Raw genomic sequence first — 22,161 nt, forward strand, 5'->3', positions numbered from 1 at the left:
AATTTTGGAGGGAAATTTAGAAAGCTTCAGTGTCCTCAAACAATGGATCAACCCAGAAAAGAAACTCCTTGGCTTTTAGATTCCCTGGACTACAGTGCACTGATTCCTCGGGGCGAATTGGCAAACTTGTTAAACTTAAAGTGGTGATCATGAGATGCTCTGAGAAGTAGACAAACGACCGCCCATATCTACCATGAGAAACCTCCTTTCCTTCCCCCCTAAGCCCCAATCTTCTCCTCGCCGAACCGTCTTATATATGTGTGATATAGAAGGAAAGATCATGCGCTCTGCACGCTCCAATCCGCCTCGAGTCAACTCAATCCCGTCTCGTACCGTCGTCAGTCTCAATTCCAACACCAAGCCGCACTCCCAAACAACAACCGGCGTATCAAAAACGAAGCGAAACAAGTCTTCCCACTGGAGCGACTTGGTCAACTCTACTCTTCGGTCTCGACGCCAACCTTGCCCGCCACGAGGGCAATCAGGGCCGCACCGACGCCGCTACCGTCCTTGGCAATGCCAATGCGGATGCGCTTCTCGCCGGCAGCGCCGATCTCGGGGACCTCGCGCAGCGCCTCGCGGATGTACTCTTCGAAGCCAGGGTAGAACTCGACGAGCGAGCCGTCAACACCAATGTCGATGACATCCTCCTCGGGGACGTCGTCCTTGCCAGCGTCGGCGGGGCCGTTGCCACGGGGCACTGAGCCTGCCGTCGCCGGGTGGTCACTGGTCGTGGGCGCGGAAGAGTTGTTGAGCTTGCCAGTGGCGAGAACAATGGCGGCAATGGGAACGGCGGACAGACGGGCAGCTCGCCTGCCAATGGCGCGGGCGATGACCTTGACGGCTTCAGCGTCTTCCACAGAGGCTGCGCTGACGCCGTAGTCGCGGTCCAGCGTTTGCCGTGTGACGCGCAGGCCTTGCGAGGCGTCGGCCTCGGTGATGGAGAGGAACGACGTGTCGAGACCCCATTGCTTCCACAGCGGCGACGACGCGTCAATGCAGGTAGTGCTGTGTACGTCGTTGGAGCCGCTGTTTTCGTCCTTGAAGAGCGGCACGTCCTGGCTCTTGACAAGCGAGATGATTGCCTGGCGAAGAATCTCACCAAGGAACATACCAGACACGCGCTTCTCAAACATTTGGATGCCAGGGTTGGGCGTGTTCTTGTCCAGTTCGGCATCGTAGGGCGTGACGGGAAGTACCTTGAGGCTGTTGTCAAACGAACCCCATTCAGTGTTGACAATCATCTCGCCGGTGGAGTCGTCGTAGACAGCCTCCTTGTCATTCCTAAGTTTGGTAACCTTGTCGAGCTTTTCAACGTACGCGCCGTTGGTGCCGGTACCAAAGATGGCGCCGAGCAGCGTACCAGTCTTGCCAGGAGAAGTGTAGGAGCGCGCCATCAGAGTACCCACGGTGTCGTTGACCAGCGCGGCAACACGAACAGGCAGGTGGAGAGCGTCAATCTCGTCTTGAAGAAGCGCGCAAACATCCTTGCCCACGGCGTCCTCAATGTCGAAACCCTTGGTCCAGCGCATCAGGATACCCTTGTTGATGCCAATCTGGCGGACAGGGAACGAAAAGGTAAAACCAAGGGAGAAAATCTCCTCGTCCTTGAAGCCATCCTCCAACGAGGTTGTCCTGCGCCTGCGAATGTGTCCGTGGTAGTGCTCGCTGTGGTGCTCCTTGAGGAATGCCTCAATCTGCTTTGCCAGGAACGAAAAGAGCTCCTTGGCAGTCTTTGCGACCATCAACTCGCGCGGGATGGCGACTTTGGACTGGGTCAGGGAAAAGGTAGAGTTGCCATGCAGCTGGATGGAGCAGACGCGGAAGTTGGTGCCGCCAAGGTCGACGGCCATGTACAGACCCTGCGAAATGTTTTAGCGGCGGGGTATGCAGGGCATGTCAATCACACTCACCTTTTCCGTGCCATTGGGGACAGCCGTCACGTATGTGGGGATCTGGCTGAGTTCTGTGCCGTCCTTTTGGAGACCCTCGTCTGAATTCCCGGGTTAGCATGATGTCACACCACATGGCAGCAGGGAGTCTTGTCTCACCCATTTGACGGATGAATTCCGTGACGGATCTGCGGACTTCATCGGGGGTAAAGTCGAACTGGGCGGCGACGCGCCTTGCCTCATCTGCCAAAGCCATGCTGTGTGTGAAGGGGGTGTTGAAGGTGTGTTGGTGGGAGGTGGGAGAGGATGCGGAGCAGGATGGCGGGGTTTTATGGAGCAAGGCTTGGTCGGTGGTCAGAAGGAGGTTTTGGGGCTCGCCAGGTGGGGAGACTTGGTCGAGGAAGAGGCGCGGTATCACGAACTGGAGCAGGACGGCGAGGGCGACCAAAGCGACAGACAGGAGAGTGGAGGGACGGACGAGAGGCTGGAAGAGGAATGACGTGGAAGGTCGAGGAGCAGAGGCCTGGGGACCACCGTCTGGAAGGCCCGGCGATTTAGCAGACCGAAGTCTGCTGGGCGCGTGGGACGTCAAGGCTGGCGAAAAGCTGTAATGCGGGCCTGGGTGGCATTACTGTCATTGGGCGGGGCGCGCGGCGGGGCAGCACTACGTAATGAGGGCGCCGGCCTGGAGAGGAGGAGCGAAGTTGTGACGATGTGACGATGGTGTTGAGGGGAGAAACGTGCAGTGAGGGAGAGCCCCGCGATGGCTGCCGTCACTCTTCACCGCCATGGCATTGACCCGTCGACGGGAGTGTCGAGTCGTCGTGGCCGTGGCCGTCGCGTCGTCAGGTTGCTCACACAATAGCCGGCACCCAGCACCTGGCAACGGCTCCATGCCCTTCACCCTCTGCGAATACGGCTCCCTGGGGCTCCCCTCCTGGGGCTCCGACTTGTCCCTGGGGTCTCCCTGACTCGCCTGGCGGCCCTTCCGGCGAACGCCTGGCCGAACTTTTGCCTCGACCAAGGCGCCAAGGTAGGTTCTTCAATCGATCCATCACCACTCCATCGGTATTCACCGTCATCGCAGCAGTAACCGAAGTTGTCCATCAATCTTCGCCTTGTATGTATGTCTGCCTACCATCCTATACAGCCCCTTGGTTCCCATCTTCCCACTCCTGATCGTATCTCCACTCTCTCCACAAACCCCTCGTACTCCCCACACTCCGCCTCCGGGCCTCAGCAGAGTCGATAGCCATACAATCATCATCTCACTCCACCTCTGCTGACCCGTCAAAAACGCACACTGCTGCTGCTGCTGCTGCTTTTTGAAGCAATACTTCTTCATCACTGTCTTGTCGCTGCCCCATCCTGCCCATGACCCGACGAAACTTGTGCGCAAGGAAAAGACTACCGCAAAGAAAAGCCAAAAGGAACGTCTGACAAGGAAATGAAGAAGAATCGAGACAACCGTCCATCTTGGTTCCCGCGCACCCTTTCGCAGTAGGAAATAATTAGCCGGGTGCTCCCAGAATTCGACCAAAACACTGTTCCCCCTCTGCAGCATGGATGAAGAGAAAAGAAAAATTCACGGTGCTGACGCTCGTCGATTATGTACCTGGCGACGACGCCAACCACCGCTAAAGAGAAAACGAAAACAAATGTCTCGTCGTAGCCGAATGCAACATGTGTCCTTGTGCAGGCTGAAGCCTTGATCCATCCCATCCTTCTATCCAGATCATTATCGAGAAGAAAATAAAGCCCAGGTCCGTCGCCGGGGCAAAGGATCCGTGTGATACGCGCGCTAAGACATGATGTCCCAGGGCCGCACCAAGAGGCTCGCCGACAACAGGCTTTGCGCCGACGCATGCCCTCGCGTGCGACCCTTCGCCGAACAGCGCCGTGCATGCCACACGCGAGCCGGAGCCCGCCGCCGCCGCCGCCGCTGCTCGGAGCTCGGGTGAAGCTGAGAATCGCCCTCAAATATTGCGCCAAAAACTCCAAGTCGAGTGCCGCTTGTCGTTGAACAAAACGAAGCGACTAAACATGCTTGATAATTTTTCTTTTCCGATTAGCGCACGCCGATCGGCTGCTGAGCTTGCTGAGCATGCTGCCGGCCAATGCTGCTTTGACTGCTGGCCGCAGACGGTTCAGATTCTACGTGAGCGCTGGCGCCGCTATCTCCACTCTCCGCGCTAGCGCTCGCACTTCCAGTCAGACTGCGAACTTGAGGAGCATTCTTGGGCGGGTATGGGTTGCTCACCCCTGCATATTGCTCAACTTGCTGTGGCGCAACGGCGTTCCCATGGCCCGGCGGATGCCTGGGCACTGGAGCCCTCATGCCTGGCGGGGATGGCCTGCCGTTGGGAAGTCCGTTAGCGTATGGGGGATAACCGCCGGGAGGAGAAGGCCGTCCACGGCTGGGGCTCAGGGGATTACCAGGTGACTGGCTCGCCCTACGTCCAGGTGGATATGGACCGTAGGGCCCGGGGCCGTGCATCTCGTCCAAACGTGCCGCGGTGAGCGAGTTGGTCCGCGATTGTTGTCCCATGTTGGCGCGGTCGACGTTGCCATACCGGTCTGATGAGTAGCCTAGCAACGCGTTGTTCATAATCGAGTCGTGCACGCCCGGAACATCGGCCATGAGCCTAGCGCTGGTTCGCTTCGGGAATCCGGGGCGACCAAAACCACGGGGGCCACGTCCGTTCATGGGACCTCCTGGAGGCATTTCAGGGTTCTTGCGCAGCTGCTGAGCGCTTGGAGCCTTGCGAGTGCGACGCGACGTGATGCTCATCATGTCAACGTTGTCGGGATCAATCATTGGCGGGCCGCGGACAGCCATGGGGTCAAAATAGTCCTCATCCTGCTCATCAAAGTCGGCATGCGATGGCGGAGGAGGCATCCGTCGGGGGCCAGGACCGTTGCGCATTTGCATCTCGCGCTGCATCAGGGCAAGCTCCTTTTGCTTGAGCGCCAGTTCCCTCTCCCTCAAAGCCAGGTCGTTGGCGTGAGATGGCATAGGTCCGTCGTATCCGCCGTTACCCATGCCGTTGACCATTCCGTTCATTCCAGGCGGCGGGGGTACACCATTGGGCATGTCGCTGGCTCCATCCTCGGGAACAGTGTCGTAAAGCATGATGTGGCTAAACTCTTCCAGACCTTCGCCGTCCAAGGATCCTCGTCGCTGGGGAGGTCCGTAGCCGTTGCCGGTAGGCGGTCGCGACGGCATTCCGTTCGGAGGCATGCCGTTGGGAGGAGGTCCTCTCCTCATCATCGGTGGAGGAACACCGTTGCTCATCGACGCAGCCCTGCTGCCAGGGCCACGCATTCCATTTTTCATGGGCATGGGTCCTCCGTTCATACCGTTCATCGCAGGGCCGCGGGGCATTGGTGCAGAAGACATGCGAGGAGGATGTTGAGCGCCAGGCGAAGTTGGAGGAGCGGCGGGTCGTTGTTGGTTGACAATGTTGAGGTTGTGAAGAAGGGCATATAAGGTTTCGATGCGGGGAACTGACATGTCGACTTCTTGGGCGAGCTTCATAGGGGAACCAAGATACGTCTCCACCTCCATGGGTCGCTTCGCCGCGTAGTCTTGGAACATGGTGCTGTTTGTCTCCTGAGGACGCGTCATGGCTTCGATAGTCTCATCCTTGAACTCGGGAGGAAACGTGCAGCCTTGAGCCGCAGCGATCTGCAAAAGCTCGTCTATCACCCCTGAAATCAGTTGGCGAACCCCCACCTTTTCCACGAGTTCTGCGTGGCTTGGTGTCTCGAAAAGTACGCTAGCGGGGTGGAAAGCAATGTTTCTAGGCCTGGGTCAGTGATCGATTGCGCACAGGGCACCGGATCTCTTACCCTATCATCTTCTCATACTGCTGCTGGCGGATATTTTGGGAAACTTTGCAATCGACCTGGCCCGAGCTCAAAGTCATGGCCAACGCGTCTGCCATATCCGATTGAATCGAATGCGGGATTGAGGGGTTTTTGTTGGCTGGGCCAACCCAGATCTCGGTCGAGCCCGTATGCTCAAACTCGCTCGAGCCGACCTGGGTCAATTCGGCACCGGAAACGAGCGACAGGACGACGTTGGTCGGGAAACGCTGTTCGAGGTACGCCTCGACGCCGAGGGTGTGTGTGGTGTTGACGAGAATACATGTGTGCTGTGGGGAAACAACGGGCTCGATGACAGAGGCAATGTCGTAGACGTCGGGCAGGGCCTTGACGCAGAGGAAGACGTAGTCGAACGGCGCCTTGGATATGTTGGCGGCATCTTCGGGAGAGCGCACAACTGGTCGGAGGTCAGCTTGTGCATTTGTGCGAGTGAAACAATGTTTGGGATAGATTTGTACCTGCACGCGGCTTGAAACGCTCTGTGCCGTATAACTTGGACCTGATTGTTGGTGTTAGCTACGGCTGTCCCACTTGGCGATGTCAAGATTGCAAGGCACACGTACTTCATCGTTATGCCGTATTGTGACACATGGTCGAAGCCTGATTTCCATACCAGCGTCACGTCGCAGGAGTTTGTGGCCTGGAGGCGCCAGGATAGGAAGGCGGAGACGGCATTGCCGCCGACTGCAAGAAACGTCAGCCCCAAGAGCTCGTGGTCGCAATTATTGTGGAGGAGCCGAGTTGACGTGAGCCTCAGCGGAGGCCAGCGGTTGTCAAGGCGGGAGGACGGGAGTCTCAGGTACGCGACATACCTGACAGGATGCGGAGCCTCGGCGTAGCAGGTGCCATGATGGCCTATGTGAATGAAAAGGACGAAGAACTTTTTTCACCTCTCGAGAGTCGGAGGGAGGTTAGGGGTTCACGGCCAGAAGTGTGGCGGGACGAGGTGAAGCGGGTTGCGTATCCAGGCCGGGCGCGACGTCCAAGCACCAGGGGAATTAGGAAATTAAGGCGACGACGGGTACGGAATCAGAACGAGCGAAAGTCGACCAGAGGCGAGAAATCGACCGACATGTGCCGGTAAGCCGGAGAGAGAGATGGGGGGTGGAGGAAGAAGGGGAAGAGAGCGAGAGGTCGAGGCGGTCGGAGGAGTGGGTGGTGGTGGTAGTGAAGTCGTAAGTAGACGGAGGTGGAGGTGCGCCAGTGGATTAGACTATCGGGCGTCGGGCGAGGAAAGATGTCTCTCAACGGTCGCGGGCGACAAGAGGAAGCGGAAGCTCCCACCACCAGGCCGCGCAGGAATGGCAGCCACAGCCAAGGCGCAGGGAGAGATTAGTGCGTTGCGCCTGTGCCACGGGGTATCGGGGGCAGCGCGACGTGGACGGGAGAGGAGCAGCGCCGGTGGACAGTGAAGAGGAAGAGAGGATGAAAAGGAAGTGTTTGGTCTTGGTCTTGGTGCTGCTGCTAGGCCTTGACTTGACCTTGGACCTGATGGCTGTTCCGTTCGCTGCTGGACCTGACCTGGTGGACGTCCAGGTGGTGCTGATGAGGGCGTCGGCGGGCACCAAGATGACGACAGGGCGCGCGCGGGCTTGCGGAAGAGCGCGGCGACCATGACGGACAGGGGGCTCGAAGGATTTACATGTACCTTTACACCCACCATGTACTCGACAGAACCTCTTTGACCCTCTATTATTGACCACGATGGCGCAAAGACGGCTCACTGCGACAATACTGCGGTCAACCTACCCGAAGATATAGTGTGGACGTGGCAGCTCTACGGCCACGCAGCGTTTCGGCGCGCTCCCAGCCAGCCATTTTGCCTCCAACAACCAATGGCGCTCCCGCTGCTCGCCTTGCGCGGCCTCCAATTCTCACCATTATTTACCACGGCCGACAAGCACGCGACCCGGCCCGAATCGCGAATCCAACCGACGGAAGCCAACGTCTGTCGTCGCGCGCACGAAGGATGGTGATGGATCATGGGAGCCGCAGACAGCGAGCTTATTTCGATATGTCTGCCCTGAGCAGAGGTTGAAACGAAACTTGTGCAGGCTCAAGGCATCTAAAGACAAACTCTGCCGCCCGCTGCTTGCGTCGTCTTGGTTGTCGTGTTTCGACTCGATCATTGTCTCGCCCGCACGCAGCAGACGCAGCAGTGCTTCTCGTGTGCCCCTCCCGCTGCGTGCCCAAGTCCGTCTCCTGTTTCACCTTGAGCGTTGCGCAACAGGACCATTTCTTGCCGCACAGGAATAGTAACCTTCTGCGCCACAGCATCCTGAAATTGGCCTTGACGTACCCAGCCGAAGATTCCTTGCCCGGCCCACGAGGCCGACTTTGTTCTTCACCCTCCACCCTCCAACGGCCAGCGGGGTCCAAGGAAGAGGCACGCACATTGCGAGCTTGCCCTCTCCAAACAGCAGCGCACTTTGTACGCTAGCTACGCTTTGGCATGGCTTCCCGTCCAACCGACATTGAAGCACGGCAATTCGTCATGCCACGCCAATCTGCTTCCATGGTTCTTCGGCCTGCATTCGCTGTTGCACTGGCGCCCTCCCCGAGGCTCTACAAGATGTGTGTGTTTTTTTCATTTTTCCTCAACTGCTGCGCGGGAAAAGGGGCTCTGCCCTTCTGGAATCCTGCGTGCGTCCGCCAGCCTGATCACAGGAACGTGTTGCCTGACGTCTTCTCCACTGCCCGTCATGCCGTCCTACCAGAGCAACATGCGAATACGCTCGGCCCCGGCGAATACGGAATTACATCGTCACAGTGCTGAGTGGACATGACAGCACTCCCTAAATTTGATCAAAACCCACTTGATATACGCCAAGCAAAGCCGTTGGAGAGTTGTCGGACGCCTGTCCTGTCAAAAGCCAAGGACCCGGTCATTGCTAGCAGTGCTATCCGCGACCCGCCACACCTTGTTGCCTCTAGCGCACGGTCATTTCAATATGCCCTGCGGCGCAGACAAATGATTTGAGCTCTGGACGAGGCCGAGGACTTTTTTTTTATTTTTTGCGCAGCGCCATAGGTCCAGGCACGCAGCCATAATCCCTAAGCACCGGCAGGCAACGCAACCGGGGCGGAATGGGGGCCATAATCGGCACCGGCAAGCGTGGTTGCCGCTGGTTCATCGGCGCGTCTCAGCCCACCGCAGATGCCGGCAAGCAGATCCCGGGCGGTGGTGGGTGGATCACGGGCAGATTGGCAATATTTTTCCTTTTTAGCAGGTCAAACCGTGGACTGAGACGGTTTGGAAAAGCACACATGGCAACTGGCAAAAGTCGAAATGAAAAGAGGGCATGGCGAGCCAGATTCTGCAGCGCCCGAAGCAGCCATCTGACAGCCGCCATTGTAGATCTCGATTCCCAAGAGCGGCATCGTGTTTCGAATGGCCAAAGAAGCACCGGGCAACGGACGATTCAAGACGTGCCGTGCCTTGGGCGACGGCCGCAACGTGCCCGGAGTTCCGAGGGCAGTTCATCTCCCGCGCTGTCCGAAGCTCGAGCAGGCCGATTTCTTGCTGTTGCATGCACGGCACCCGCCAACTTGGACAACAGAGATAAAAGTGGTCGAGACTCGACGAGACAGATGTGACAAGTGTCAGGGCGCCACGGAACACGGCGGCGGTTGGCATCCATCCGTCCATCCATGCTGAGATAGCTACCCGTGCCTTCAAGGGGACGACGCATCCTTGGCGTGCCTCATCTGCAGCCAATCATCCCACGGCCCAGGGCCTAAAATAGCCATGACCCAATGCGGCAAGCGAAATTGCACTCGCAGAGCTTCAGCAACAAGTCAAGACTCAAGAGAACAACTCGGACGCCGAGACATGGTCGACAGAGTCAGTTCGAGAGCTGTGGCGCTGTCATTGTTGCGTCAGGCTTCGAGTGGCCGTGCCAGGCGACGAGTCGACTGACGACTTGACCGACACGCACCGCCCTCTATACGCACCCCAATCAGGCAATGGCTCACAATCGCCTCCACGCGGCAATAATGTCCACATCATGTCTAGAGCCGGCCCTGTCTCCGGCCACGCCAGTCTGCCCACAAACCGAAGCCGAAGACCGTCGTCTGCCGTAGTCGTGTGCCGGTCTCTATATACATGACGTCACCCCTGAAGCAGTTCAAGTTGTTGTGCTTATGAACATGAACACCGTGGAAAAATCAGGGCACCAATGGCGACGCCATGAACCATCTCCTTCCTCATCTGCGTCTTCCCACTGCGACACACTCTATATCACGCGCCCAATAAGCGCACCAAAAATCTACCACACCACAAGCCTCGCACCTCTTTATCCTCACGAAGTCTTATCTCCATTGCTTCTCATGCATTCCATCGCGCTGGGAAACATGGCTTGTTCCCCTATTTTCCCCTATCTCATGCGCTCGCCAACACACACAACGCCCGCCGCTCTTTCCATGCCATCCCACTCACACCACCGTATCCACTATCCACCGCAGCCAGCGCGCGTCGCGTCCCCGTAGCACGGCGTCGCTAGATACTCCAACGTCGTCCTCCCAACTGACTGCTCCCAGCTACACGCCGGTCCCCTCGCACCGCAGCCCATCGCTCCAGGCACCACCCAGTAGTCGCTTTGTCCCAGACCCTTTTCCTCCCCTCCCTCCCCCTCTTGACCCCTTCTTTTCTCCCCTTCCCGTTCCGTATTCGCATAACACCATAAATCCGAAGCGCGCCTCGGGTCGCTCGCTACCATGCCGCACCGCAGCAGCATCCACTGCCACCTCCACATCTCCACACCGCGATATCAATCCCAATTCACATCGCTTCGCTGTTCAGCTCGCACCGTCCCGTCGCCGACATATACTTTGTGAGAAACGAATATTCCTGCTTGCGCCAAGTAGCGAGGCACAAAACCGGGCACGCATCCATCTGAATCGTGCATCGCTCAATATTCGCTTGGCGGTATGTCGGGGTACCAGTACGCAGCAGCAGCAGCACATGCCGTGCCCTGTGGCCAGCAGAAGACTTTCAACTAGCGGGTGGACTTGAGAAAATCGGAGCACCTCAAAGAATAGGCATCCAAGTTGATCAGTGGAGAGCTCCACGCGTCTTCGCTCGTGTTTTCATTGCCCTTTCAGCTTATGACCGTTGAATTCTCACCCGGCAGCAGCGTCAAGCTCGCTCAGCTCGCCTCTTAGCCATACGCCGCCCTACTTTTCGTCCGGCTTATGCTCTTAGCGCAATTTGCTTTTTCTTTCTGCTGGCTGCCTCTGCACCAATGGTGTTTGCTTACACTTTTCCCCAACCGTCTACTTCACTATCGCTCAACTATCATATCTTGCCTATTTACCCTCTTCCATTCATCAATTCAACCCAATGCCACCACCACATTTTTTCCTTTACAGTCGCTGTTCAAAAAAAACTCACACTCGTCAACAGTTCATCCATCTTGACCTTTTCCCAGCCCCTTCAAATCTTCCCCATCGTCTTCGGATCGCCCGGATACAGCCGGCCTGCGTCCCGCCCTCCCCAGAGCGCCACTCTGCACCCTTTCACTTCAACATTTTTGCTCAACTCGCCCGCTCGCCCGCGCGCCCTCGTACTGAGAGTTGCGGGCACTCTATGCATCCGACGTCCGCTGTCCGCTGTCTGAGGCCGAGGAAGCTGCGCGCGCGATGAGAAGCATCAGTATCACGCATTACCGATCAGTTTCTCCTCCCGCCGACTAAATCCCAGCTCAAAAGACCGAGACAAAGCAGAGTCAGTCAAGACGAGGGTTCGTTCGATTGGCATCCTCGAATGGCGCCCCGTCCTCTCCGCATCCGGCCAAGTGCCGCCTGCGTTGGGAGTAGCGCGAGCGCGGCGGCTGGCGTAGCGCCGGCTGTGGCGTCTGTGATTTCCTGGGGCATGATGTGTGTGGGGATCGCGCGGCCGTGGCATGCTATGGCGTGGCGCGGCATGGCGCGCTGGTTTACCAGGTAGGTGTTGTGGGCGAGGGGTTTGGCGCGATGTCTGAATGGGGTTGGAGGTTTGGCGGTGAGCGAGGCAGGTAGGGGGGCTGAGAGACGGAGATGCGCCGGTTGTGGTGTTTGGTTGAGGGTGGGTGTGGTGATGGGAGGGAGCACCTCCTCGCCAAGGTCTACCTGAGAAGGCATGTCGAGGAATTTCCGAGCATTTGGTCTGAATTTGCCCGTCTTTGGTAGTCTTGTCTTCGGCAACATACCCTTTGATCGGTCTGTTCGATTTCTAAACTTCCAACGGAAACGAGATGATATCAAAGTCACTAGTCATTCAAAATGCATTCAGTCCGTTGACCTTTTCACACCCGCAAATGACGTTATTCTACCTATTCCAGACATTAAAGGCAACAACGCTTCATATCATTTTCAGTTGAAGAGCCATGGAATCCCATCGAGTAGATCCCCTCTTGTTGTCCCATCCACACTTCACTGAACGTAGTAGTAGTGCGGCCGTGTTTTTTAATGGCCTTCACACGATTCATCAGGAACTAATGTTGGCAGCAACGCAACACAAAGCAATATTGTCGTCAATTATGTTGCGTTACCCTGAGCAATGGCTAGTACTACAGGGTTATTCAATAGAGCAGTGGAATCACTCATGTTACTGAATAGATTTCTCCCTTGATAACTTCGCGCGGGGGCCTTATATAATCATAGTCTATTGGTTGGATAAGGTGACTATGTAACCCCAGGAGTGCTCTGACTTCATAGTAAAGGTCCAGGCGGGGCGAAGATTAGCTCTAGATGCGACGTTAGTAATACTAGCAGACGTTGAAACCGTCAACTAATACTATTCTGTAGTAAATCAAGACCCCTGCACGGGGCTGTAAAGGGAGAAGAGAATTTGAGAATATGAGCAATTCCACTGCTCTATTGAATAACCCTGTACTTGTGTTGCGCAACATGAGGCCCAATTGCGTTGCATTACCTTTGTTACTAGGTTGCTGAGACCCCTGAGAAATCACCCCTAGATCCTCTATTTCCTTCTGTCATGACTTAGAAACGGAGCACAAAGTTGGAGCGCGTTGTCAAAGGAGTTCTTGATTCAAGACTTTTTGTGTTACCTTGGGTAGACAACATGGCCACGTGCCCTCTCGTGGCTTAATACCTGCCCCGCTACCCAGACCTGCCATCCAACATTGAGCAGAATCACCTAGGATCAACAATCTTCCCAGCGACGGTCGGGTCCCGTGGCCCAGAGCCTTTCCAGTCATCATGTCTCCCCCTGGCCTTGTGTCTGTCGGCGTTTTCAACTGCCTTGGACTCGATCCTCATGCTCAAAATCTGCCAAACATCGTCGAAATGCGCAAGCTCTTTCGCAGCCTACAGCTACTCCTGCATCCTGACAAGGCGCGCACCAGCGGAGACGCTGCGTGCGCCCAGCGAATGGGTTTCAACTTCATGATGTTGCGCGAAATTGAAGAATGGCTTGACCTGCAAGGAGATGAAGAACAATTTGCAAAGAGACTCCGTGGGAGAGCACACCAGGAGAGAGACAGGTGGGTTTCCACGTGGAATCCGCATGGAATCGAAAGCGGCGCTTTTTCCCGGCCTCTTCCATCGTGGGTTCGATGGTCCAAGCAGAAGGCTTCCTCTCCGGGCAATACCACCCACGCGGCAGGATGGAGTTCTTCGTCCACTCAAGGGGGTTCACAAGGCACTACAAGACCAGCGTACTCTAAAAGGGTCTCCACAACTCCGCAAAGCCTAAGAAGAGGCACGTACGCGCCTGCCAACATATCTGCTTTCCCACCGAGCGGCATCCCTTACGCTCCAAGATTTGACGACCCAACTGTCATGTCCACAGAAGAGCTTGTCCGTATGGGCTGCCTGCACAGTTCTGGTCGCCGACCCTGCGTCGCCATAGCTCGGGTGATATTCAGCCAGCAATCTCAAGCTTTTGCCATAGCGGAGTTGGATGAAACCGAACCCTCTGGTATCATCATCCGAATTCAAGGAAATCCATACTCTACCATCTGTTATCGCGATGTACTCCTGTCCGCCGTCGGTGGAAGCATCTTAGCGGAGAAGGGTGTCGAGTCCCTAAGGGTACTTTTCATGGGCGTTTTTGAGCTGTCAGTGAGAAAAGGCGAATCTGACCGCTACATAAAGAGGTTCTTGACTGAACTAGAGAAGGCACAAAATGAGCATGGATACTAGCATTACATTGGCGCTCTACAGAAAACCATCCCACCAGCTTCAATGCGTAGGAAGCTTAAACACTTTTCTCAATCTTCAATGATTTGCAACAACGAAAAAAAAAAAAACTCCTCCATTCTTGCATCAGGTTTCTGTCGATTTCCGCGTATTTGACTGTTCGGCATAGGCGGCACAACTCACTTGGTTGCCATGTCTTCATACCTGCTTGTATGCATCCACCTCTGACCACAAAAGCAGTCCTTCGCGCTGCCCAGCCGCCGTTAGACAGATCCAGTGAACCAATCCACCTCCAACAACACATCAAACCGCCAAAAGCCCACGCAATCCAGCATAGAAAAAGCAATCACCCACCACTCACACAACTATCCCAAAAAAAAAGCCAAGCCCCCGCAGCAACCTGCATCCCACAGCAGACCACCCCCCACCCCCACGCTCTCCTCTGCACTCCGCCTTTTCCTCCTTCTCCGGCTCCAGCCTGCTCCAGAGAGCAGAGCAGCAAACAGACTCCACCTCCGCAGAGTTCGCACAGCCCCGGGTGGGCCGGCCTCGACTGTGAGTGCGCGAAGCTTAGCGCGCGAACGGCGCAGGGAGCGAGCAGGTCGGTGCACGAGTTGACGGGCAGGTTGCGAGCTGCGCCAGCTGTATGACTCGGCGGGGTAGGCGTCAAGGCATGAAGGCATGTACAGGAGTGACAAGGCAAGCAGGCAGCAACATACAAGTCTTGGTTGCGACTTGAGAGCGCCGGTCAGGCGTTGGCACGGTGGGGAGCAAGAGAAATGTCAACTCCAAGAAATAGCGCATGTGCTCGAGGTCTCCCTGTGGCTGTCCATCCTACAAGTCTTGAATATCTAGGTCTTTGGGTGGCAAGGCATTCGAGTGCTCCGTAGCATGCAGGGGCTCAACTCTGTTGTTTGGGAATAATCAATCGCCGTGTCCCGCGTGACTTTGATACCAAAGGTAAGAGTCAACATTGCTTTGGTCACCCGCTGTGCTGAGGCATCCATCTGCCAACAAGTGGCGAAGAGTGGAAGGGAGCAACACAGGATGCCGGCGAAGTAGCAGGTAGGATTTATTACGGCTAGATGATCTTGGTGCACTGCCAACAAGTCTTGTGTCGACTGCAAGAAATCGCTATGCCCTTCAAGTCACCCAAGAGGATTGGGCAAGAGCAGGCGCGTGTTGAGCGGCGCGTTGGTCGATGCGGCGCTAATTTCGAGAAGGCAGAGGCAGATGGTAAAGGAGGCTACTCGAGTAGGAGCGCGGCAACCGGTCAATGTGCCAAAGCGCAGACTACACTTCAAGCTGCTTTGATGCTCGACGAATCATGCAGCCACCAGCATTCGCTGCATTCTACTTGCGGCCATGTCGAGCGTCTTCTCCGGAGTAGACAGCAGGGTACGGCAAGCAATCTTCTTTATTTTTCTCAGCGGCTCAGCGCCAACTACAAGACGCCTGGGCTAGATAAATTAAAGCGGATGGATCGTACAAACGCCCAAACAAGACTTTTCCTTTGCTCCCTGGTTATTGGTCGATAGAGAATGACGCAGAGAGAGTTTTTGCAAGAGTCGCGGAAGTGGTGTAACAGAGACAAGAAACCCAGGTGGAGTCGTGAATGATTTGCTCGCTTTTTGAAATGCTCTTGACAAAGGACGGCTTCTTGTGGTGATGCGGCTCAGCACCAGAGAGGCAGGTAAGAAGTAAATTAGACCCAGCCCATCGCAGGCTGTCTGATCGAATTTGTGACTGAATCTGACTGACTGGATTCCGAGCATTGGCCCTGCCCGAGTTTCGTAACATGTTTTCCGTCCGTGGTTTGCCGATGTTGCATTTTCCTCTCATCTCTTGTCGGTTCCGCACCGCCGCGGCTTTCCACTGTTTTCCTCCTAACAAGACAAAAGCTTGTTTAGTTTGCCATGTAGCTGCTAGAGTCGATGCCGTCCTCAGGGAACTCGCTGCACAAGACGTTAGCCGGGCACATGGAATTGATCAAAGGCAGAACTTACGGCAGCGGCACCTCGAAACGCTTCTCAACCTCCTTCAACACTTGCTCGTCCTGCTCGCTGCTGACGAACGAGATCGAAAGACCCTTGGTACCGAAACGACCAGCACGGCCGACACGGTGCAAGTAAGAGTCGGCGTCGGCAGGCAGGTCGTAGTTGATGGCCAGGTTGATACGCTCGATATCAATACCACGACCGAAGACATCGGTGGCGACACAGATACGCTTGTTGAACTCCTTGAACTCTTTGTAGCGCTTGATGCTGTTTCGATATTAGTCGTGTCGCTTTGATGGAGGTCTTCAAGTAACGTACCGCTCCTCCTGGCTGACACCTGAGTGAACAGCGATGGAGGGGAAGTTGCACTCCCTCAGGAGCCTATCGAGCTCGGTGGCACGAAGGGTGCTCTTGACGAAGATGATAACCTGGTTGAACTCCAGAGTGTCAAGCAAGTCGTTCAACTTGCGGTTCTTCTCAGCCTCGCTCAGCTTGATGTAGTATTGCTGAAGACCGTGGAGGGTGAGCTTGGACTCGTCGTCAACGAAGATTTCCAAAGCGTTCCTCATGAACTTTCTGCAGATGGGGCGGGTCTCCTTTGCGAGGGTGGCGCTGAACATCATGACCTGCTTGGTAGTAGGAGTGGCGCGGAAGATTTCTTGCACGTCGCGGCGCATGTCTACAACAGCTGTCAGATCAGAACCAATGGCGCGTCATTGAAAGTCTTACCGATCTGGTCAAGCATCTTGTCGCACTCGTCGAGGACAAACATCTTGATGTTGCCAAGACGGAGCTTCTTGTCGCGAACCAGGGCGTTGAGACGACCCGGGGTGCCGACAATGATGTTGGGGTGAGTCTCCTTGTTCGAAAGGATCTCAATGTCCTTCTGCATGGGGGTACCGCCGTAGAAGACCGAAGTCTTGACATCGGGCAAGTACTTGCTGAATCGCGCATACTCGTTCTTGATTTGGTAGGCAAGCTCACGAGTGTGGCAGAGGACCAAGACAGCGGTCTCACCTGCGACGGGCTCGAGTTGCTGAAGGGTGGCAAGGACGAACACAGCCGTCTTACCAAGACCGGACTTGGCCTGGCACAGAATGTCGGTGCCGATGATAGCTTGGGGAATGGCCACTTGTTGGACTGTAGTGGAGAAGCGACGAAGTTAGAAAAGTTCGCCCAAAGGAAGCGGAAACGTGAGAAGCAATCGAGCGTCGCGTCCGTCCATCTCGCAATTTGGTGCCATGGAGCAGCCTCGCAGTTCAAGCTGCAGGCCTGACTCTGAACCCGACCCAGTGAAGACCCAAGCCTCGACAGACTCCAACAGATCTTGAGTGTAGACCCAGAAATCTCAGGCTCATTCAAATGGCCAGCCGCACACTGACACGAAGCCCCCAGAGATCTATTGTCGAGGCATCCGCGGATCCATCACCATCGCTATCCAGAAAGGCGACAATTCTTGCAGCGTGCACGTCTACCGACGAGGGTATTTCAAAAACGCGGGTGGCTTTCCGATCGATGGCTTTGCGGAGATGGACGGACGCTTTTTGAGGAACGGAGGAGCTTGAGGGGAAAAGGTTAAAACTGACCCTCCGATGGATGTTCGAAACCGCAGTCCGTAATGGCGCGCAAGAGCTCCTGCTTCAAAAGGAAATCCCGGAAACCAGTGGAGTGAATGCCGACATAGCTGCCCTTCTTGTCGGCGCCGGTGACGTTAAGGTCGCCCTTCTTCTGTTCACCATTGGCGGCAGCACCGGCCGCGCCGGTCGCGACGGCTTCGGTTTGGTTAAGCTCCTCGTCGGAGTAGTCGATGAGGTCCTCCTCGTGAGACATGATGACGGTGTCGGAAGTGAGGTTTGTGGTCGAGAGGTTTTTCAAGTAGTCTGTGACGCGACGCAAGGCGTGCTAGTTGGGTAGGCGTGTCGAGCCTTTTCGCAAGGGAGATTGCGGACAGGAGTGTCGGCAAAGGATTGAGTGAGGTGGCAAGGAGTCGCAGCCAAGATGCGCTTGACCGTGACCAACGCGAGCTTGATGGAAGAGGGGTTGGTGTTGGAGATGTGGGATGATTGAAGGTGAGCGTGGAGCAGCAGCGAAGTTGCTGTTTGTCGAAGTCCGGGCGGAAGCTGAAAGCGCGAAGTGGTCCGTGCGTTAAGCACGTGACTATATCTCGACTGGGACCTATCCAAAACTTGCGGCTCCATCACCAGCGCATCCACAAACGCCCTTCTCATCATGGCAAAAAAAGACGCTTCCAACAAAGCTTCTAAACCCATTCCCAACAAGCATTTGCACTCTCGCGTGTCCTACCTCTATCAGGCCGCTTGCCACATCTCATCTCAAACTTCACCAGATGCCGGAAGCGGCAAAGCGCAAGACCTTGGCGCAACGACAACGGGCACGGAGGGCGCACTCAACTTAGCAGACAATGAACACAAAGAGTCGACTCGGTCTGGTCGTTCAACCGCTTTCCCTCCTGGATTTTCGCACTACTTGGTATCCCATCTCCAATCTGTCTCTAGGAAATCACAAGTCCGACTTTCTAAAGATGTCAAACACTCAATCTGCAAGCGTTGCAGCACCATCTTGATTCCAGGGGAAACTTCGACAAGCCGGATTGAAAACCTCAGCCGTGGGGCGAAGAAACCTTGGGCTGATGTCCTTGTTATCAAATGCGAAGTATGTGAAGCTCAAAAACGCTTTCCTGTAGGAGCCAAACGCCAGCCAAGGAAAAAGGACCGCCTGCAAACGAAAAAGTCCCACGTTCCTGTCGCCAGCAAGAAAGAAGACACAACAAATGAACAGAGCGACTCGAATGGAGTAACACCGATGATTGCGGACATCGACATGCAGACTGCGACTTGAATGCAGCCGGAACAGCGTTGCCACACTCTGCGAGCCTGAGCCACAATGAGCGCCAACGCCATGTCAAGGGAATTATTCGTGTGCCACCCGCATTACTCCCACTTCCTCTCGAACACGCCTACCCAAGCTCCCCAGCCAGCGATCTTTCCCTTGATGGCTTCCGCCACCGCCTCTTTCGTAGGCTTGGGACCAAGTTCATCGACCGCAAGCGCCTCTTTTAATGCCACCAGCTGGTAGAAGTACCTATGTGGCCCATGTCCTAGGAGAGGCCTTGGACCGCCGTAATGCTTTCCTCTCACGTTCGGCACCCATCCAAATCCACCTTTCAGCCTCTTTTCCTCGGCGTCCTGGTCCACGAGCTCAATGTCTTCGGCCTCTATTTCGGTCCTGTGAGCTGGAATGGAATAGAACAGAGCGTGGCAGATGGGCCTGTTCACCGGCGCATCGGCGTCTTCGACGACGAGCAAGTAGTCCTTAACGTCGAGGGATGATGGCTTGGTCCAAGTGAGATGAGGAAATTCGCCCTTGCCCAGCTGCGTGTGATCGATGTTCATGGTCGCTCCCGTTGGACCGCTTTCCGGGCATTTGATGGTGATGGTTGGATCTGGAAAATTCTTGAAAGCGGGAAATTTGGTAAAGAGTTGCAGATCATGGCCTCTGTAGCGAAATAACAGGTATGAAAGACCATATTCGATGTAATCGAGAGCTCCCATCGTTTCTTTTGTTTAAAGTGTCCTTTCTTCGATTTGGGTTGGATGTTCAAGAGGGATTCTACTCACCTTGCTCCGATCCAGCTTTATACTAACAGCGCTATGGCATACAGGGCGTTCGAAGCATGCGCAGCCTCCTTCAATTACTTGCATTCGCTGGACTCGTGGCGTCATCTGTCAGACATCACTTGCGGCATGGAGGAAAGAGCGCCAGGTCCTTCGGCAACGGCCCTAACCCACTGCCCGTGTCCTATTTGCAACATCGCAAACTACTGGCACACGGTAAGAGACAGGCACGGCAGGTAGTGTCAGCCACAAGGTCACTTCTCGGCACTTACATCCGCTCACTGCGGAGTTATGGTCGAAAATCCGACGGTGTAGCGTGCATTTCTGCGATGCCGCCTCTCTCATTGGCTGAATGAAACGGTGGATCGGAGGCTCCGCTTTCCCCGTGGCACCCAAAGCAGACCACGCCGAGTTCCCGCTGCGCCCTTGATTCGCCGTCATATCTAAGATGACTGCTCTTTTGTCCCGCCAAAAGAATGGCCTTTGTCTTCACAATTCTATCGAAAGGTCGTCTCTGAATCAAAGAATCTCCAAAAATTTGGAAACATGGCCTTGCCGATACCGGATCAGGGCAGCGAATTCCATCCAAGAGAGGAAATAATCGAAAAACAAGATCTAGGCAAGATTAGTCAGGATTCTGCAAGGCTACCGCTCGATTCAGGCCATGCAGCTATTCCCCAGGACAAAGAGTCCAAGTTGCGAGAGCATGAGGACTCCGGAGATGTCGAGGACTTGGCTTCAGAGCTCCCTGCTCCAATACATTCGGTGTTTAGTTCCAAGACCAAGGCTCTTATCATCGTGTTTGCTGCGCTTGGGAGTATTTTCTCTCCGCTCAGTTCTCAAATTTATCTCCCAACCCTCAGCACCATGGCAAGACAGTTCCACGTCTCGACTGCGGACATCAACTTGACTGTCACAAGCTACATGATTCTGCAAGGCATAGCACCCATGTTTTTCGGCGACCTGGCTGACCAAGTGGGCCGTCGTCCAACATATATTGCCTGTTTCATCATTTACTTTTGCGCAAATCTGGGACTGGCCTTGCAACGCAACTATGCTGCCTTGCTCGTGCTACGCGCTCTCCAGAGTAGCGGTAGCAGTGGGACAATTGCGCTGGGCAATGGCGTAGTAGCCGATGTCACAACCAGCGCTGAGCGTGGTTCATACATTGCGTGGGTTCAACTGGGGACTCAATTAGGACCTGCACTAGGACCGACCCTAGGCGGTGTCCTTGCCCAATTCCTTGGATGGCCGTCCATATTTTGGTTTCTTCTCATCGGCGGTGGCATTTACCTCGTGTTGTATGCCATTCTGATCCCAGAGACAGGCAGAAACATCGTAGGAGACGGATCTCTGCCGCCTCAGAAGTGGAACAGGTCTTTTTTGAACGTTCTCGAAGACCGGAAACGCAAGTCTGATGGCCTATCACGAACAGAGTCACAGGAGTTATCGCACGCAAGATCTCGTCAATGTCACTTCCCCAACCCTTTCAGCGCGCTCCGCATCATCGTCGAAAAAGACGTCAGCCTGGTCCTCTTCTCTCTATCCATCATTATGGCCGGATTCTTTTGTCTTCTCGTTCCACTACCTGACCTATTTGCACGAAAGTACTCCTTCAACGACGTCCAAATAGGCCTCTGCTTCATCCCTTTCAGCGCTGGCGCAATGATAGGCACTATCGTCTGCGGCCGATTCCTTGACTACAACTTTCGGCGTGTTGCGCGTGCCCGTGGCTTTCCAATCGACCGCAAACGTGCAACCGACTTGCGCAACTTCCCCATTGAAATGGCTCGACTACAAGTTGTGATGGGACCGCTCCTTGTTGGCGCCGCCACCGTACTCGTATGGGGATGGGTTCTCTCACAAAAGACCACTCTGGCGGCGCCGTTGGTTGTCCTCTTCATCGGAGGGTTCATGTTGTCTGGATCAATGAGCATGCTGAACAGTCTCCTGGTCGACTTGTATCCAGCCTCACCCGCAACTGCAACCGCAGCACTCAACTTGTGCCGATGCAGTCTTGGTGCTGTTGGAACTGCTGTGATTGACTATATCATTGCTGCGTGGGGCCTTGGTTGGTCGTACACGTTCTTGAGCCTGCTAATGGCCTGTACCGCACCCATGTTGTGGTGCGTCATGAAGTGGGGTCCCAGATGGAGAGAGGAGAGGTTTCTGAGGTTGGAAAGACAGGCACAAATGAAGATCAGACAAGAGGAGGAAAAAGCAGGACAGGACAAAAAGATTCCGGTTGTTGCGACGAGTCCAACGCCGGTCAAAGAGTTGTCTGCTGCCTAAATTCCAGCCGTCAAGGATCCGAGGCTTGGTGGCCAAATTCGTGGCACAACTACAATGACTCCCTGTGCCCATGTTTCGGAGAGTTTTGAAAGCGCCTGAATGCTCCCTGTTCACTTGACCACCAACCTGGAAGTTTTCTGGCCGAGGATTCCGAGGGCGGTAGTGCTCCCTAAATCAGTGGGCGCTTCGGCGTTTGCGACCAAGCTTCGACTGAGAGGGAGTCGAAAGATATCACTGAGACATAGCACAATGGCGTTTCCTTCTTTTCGGTCTTCATCAATGATCATCTAGAAAAGGCATTCAAGCAGACTTTTG

At 55.3% G+C, this 22,161-nt stretch overlaps 8 protein-coding genes across 8 annotated transcripts; 3 read left to right on the forward strand and 5 right to left on the reverse strand.

Annotated features, from left to right (window-relative positions):
- Positions 1-437: 437 nt before the first annotated feature.
- On the reverse strand, positions 438-2,148 carry BKA78DRAFT_352211 (uncharacterized protein; the record flags this gene model as incomplete). The annotated part of the gene is made up of 3 exons (XM_066891311.1): positions 438-1,862; positions 1,914-1,993; positions 2,052-2,148. The coding sequence occupies 3 exons, from the start codon at positions 2,146-2,148 to the stop codon at positions 438-440; spliced, it is 1,602 nt and encodes a 533-aa protein (XP_066745788.1).
- A 1,783-nt stretch (positions 2,149-3,931) lies between these two features.
- BKA78DRAFT_123268 (ketopantoate reductase PanE/ApbA C terminal-domain-containing protein) lies at positions 3,932-6,474 on the reverse strand. The gene is made up of 5 exons (XM_066882470.1): positions 6,344-6,474; positions 6,239-6,279; positions 5,745-6,177; positions 4,153-5,695; positions 3,932-4,084 (listed from the first exon to the last, which is right to left on the reverse strand). The coding sequence occupies exons 1-5, from the start codon at positions 6,346-6,348 to the stop codon at positions 4,067-4,069; spliced, it is 2,040 nt and encodes a 679-aa protein (XP_066745789.1). The 5' UTR covers positions 6,349-6,474; the 3' UTR covers positions 3,932-4,066.
- A 4,980-nt stretch (positions 6,475-11,454) lies between these two features.
- On the reverse strand, positions 11,455-12,195 carry BKA78DRAFT_123326 (uncharacterized protein). Its single transcript, XM_066882471.1, has one exon. The coding sequence runs from the start codon at positions 11,964-11,966 to the stop codon at positions 11,511-11,513; it is 456 nt and encodes a 151-aa protein (XP_066745790.1). The 5' UTR covers positions 11,967-12,195; the 3' UTR covers positions 11,455-11,510.
- A 599-nt stretch (positions 12,196-12,794) lies between these two features.
- BKA78DRAFT_312455 (uncharacterized protein) lies at positions 12,795-14,020 on the forward strand. Its single transcript, XM_066888306.1, has one exon. It carries the CDS (start codon positions 12,981-12,983, stop codon positions 13,923-13,925), a length of 945 nt encoding a protein of 314 aa, XP_066745791.1. The 5' UTR covers positions 12,795-12,980; the 3' UTR covers positions 13,926-14,020.
- Positions 14,021-14,806: 786 nt separating this feature from the next.
- BKA78DRAFT_123361 (uncharacterized protein) lies at positions 14,807-15,644 on the forward strand. The gene has a single exon (XM_066882472.1). It carries the CDS (start codon positions 15,008-15,010, stop codon positions 15,458-15,460), a length of 453 nt encoding a protein of 150 aa, XP_066745792.1. The 5' UTR covers positions 14,807-15,007; the 3' UTR covers positions 15,461-15,644.
- Positions 15,645-15,828: 184 nt separating this feature from the next.
- BKA78DRAFT_331155 (putative ATP dependent RNA helicase) lies at positions 15,829-17,749 on the reverse strand (the record flags this gene model as incomplete). Its single annotated transcript, XM_066889853.1, has 5 exons — positions 15,829-15,877; positions 15,929-16,186; positions 16,238-16,598; positions 16,649-17,059; positions 17,506-17,749. 5 exons carry the CDS (start codon positions 17,747-17,749, stop codon positions 15,829-15,831), a joined length of 1,323 nt encoding a protein of 440 aa, XP_066745793.1.
- A 1,075-nt stretch (positions 17,750-18,824) lies between these two features.
- On the reverse strand, positions 18,825-19,796 carry BKA78DRAFT_123373 (phosphatidylethanolamine-binding protein). The gene has a single exon (XM_066882473.1). It carries the CDS (start codon positions 19,489-19,491, stop codon positions 18,871-18,873), a length of 621 nt encoding a protein of 206 aa, XP_066745794.1. The 5' UTR covers positions 19,492-19,796; the 3' UTR covers positions 18,825-18,870.
- A 304-nt stretch (positions 19,797-20,100) lies between these two features.
- Positions 20,101-21,846, forward strand: BKA78DRAFT_249289 (major facilitator superfamily domain-containing protein; the record flags this gene model as incomplete). The annotated part of the gene is made up of 1 exon (XM_066884459.1): positions 20,101-21,846. The coding sequence occupies one exon, from the start codon at positions 20,101-20,103 to the stop codon at positions 21,844-21,846; it is 1,746 nt and encodes a 581-aa protein (XP_066745795.1).
- Positions 21,847-22,161: the final 315 nt, after the last annotated feature.

This window comes from Phyllosticta capitalensis (genome assembly GCF_038381095.1).
Source record: "Phyllosticta capitalensis strain CBS 128856 chromosome Unknown BKA78scaffold_4, whole genome shotgun sequence".
Taxonomy (NCBI): domain Eukaryota; kingdom Fungi; phylum Ascomycota; class Dothideomycetes; order Botryosphaeriales; family Phyllostictaceae; genus Phyllosticta; species Phyllosticta capitalensis.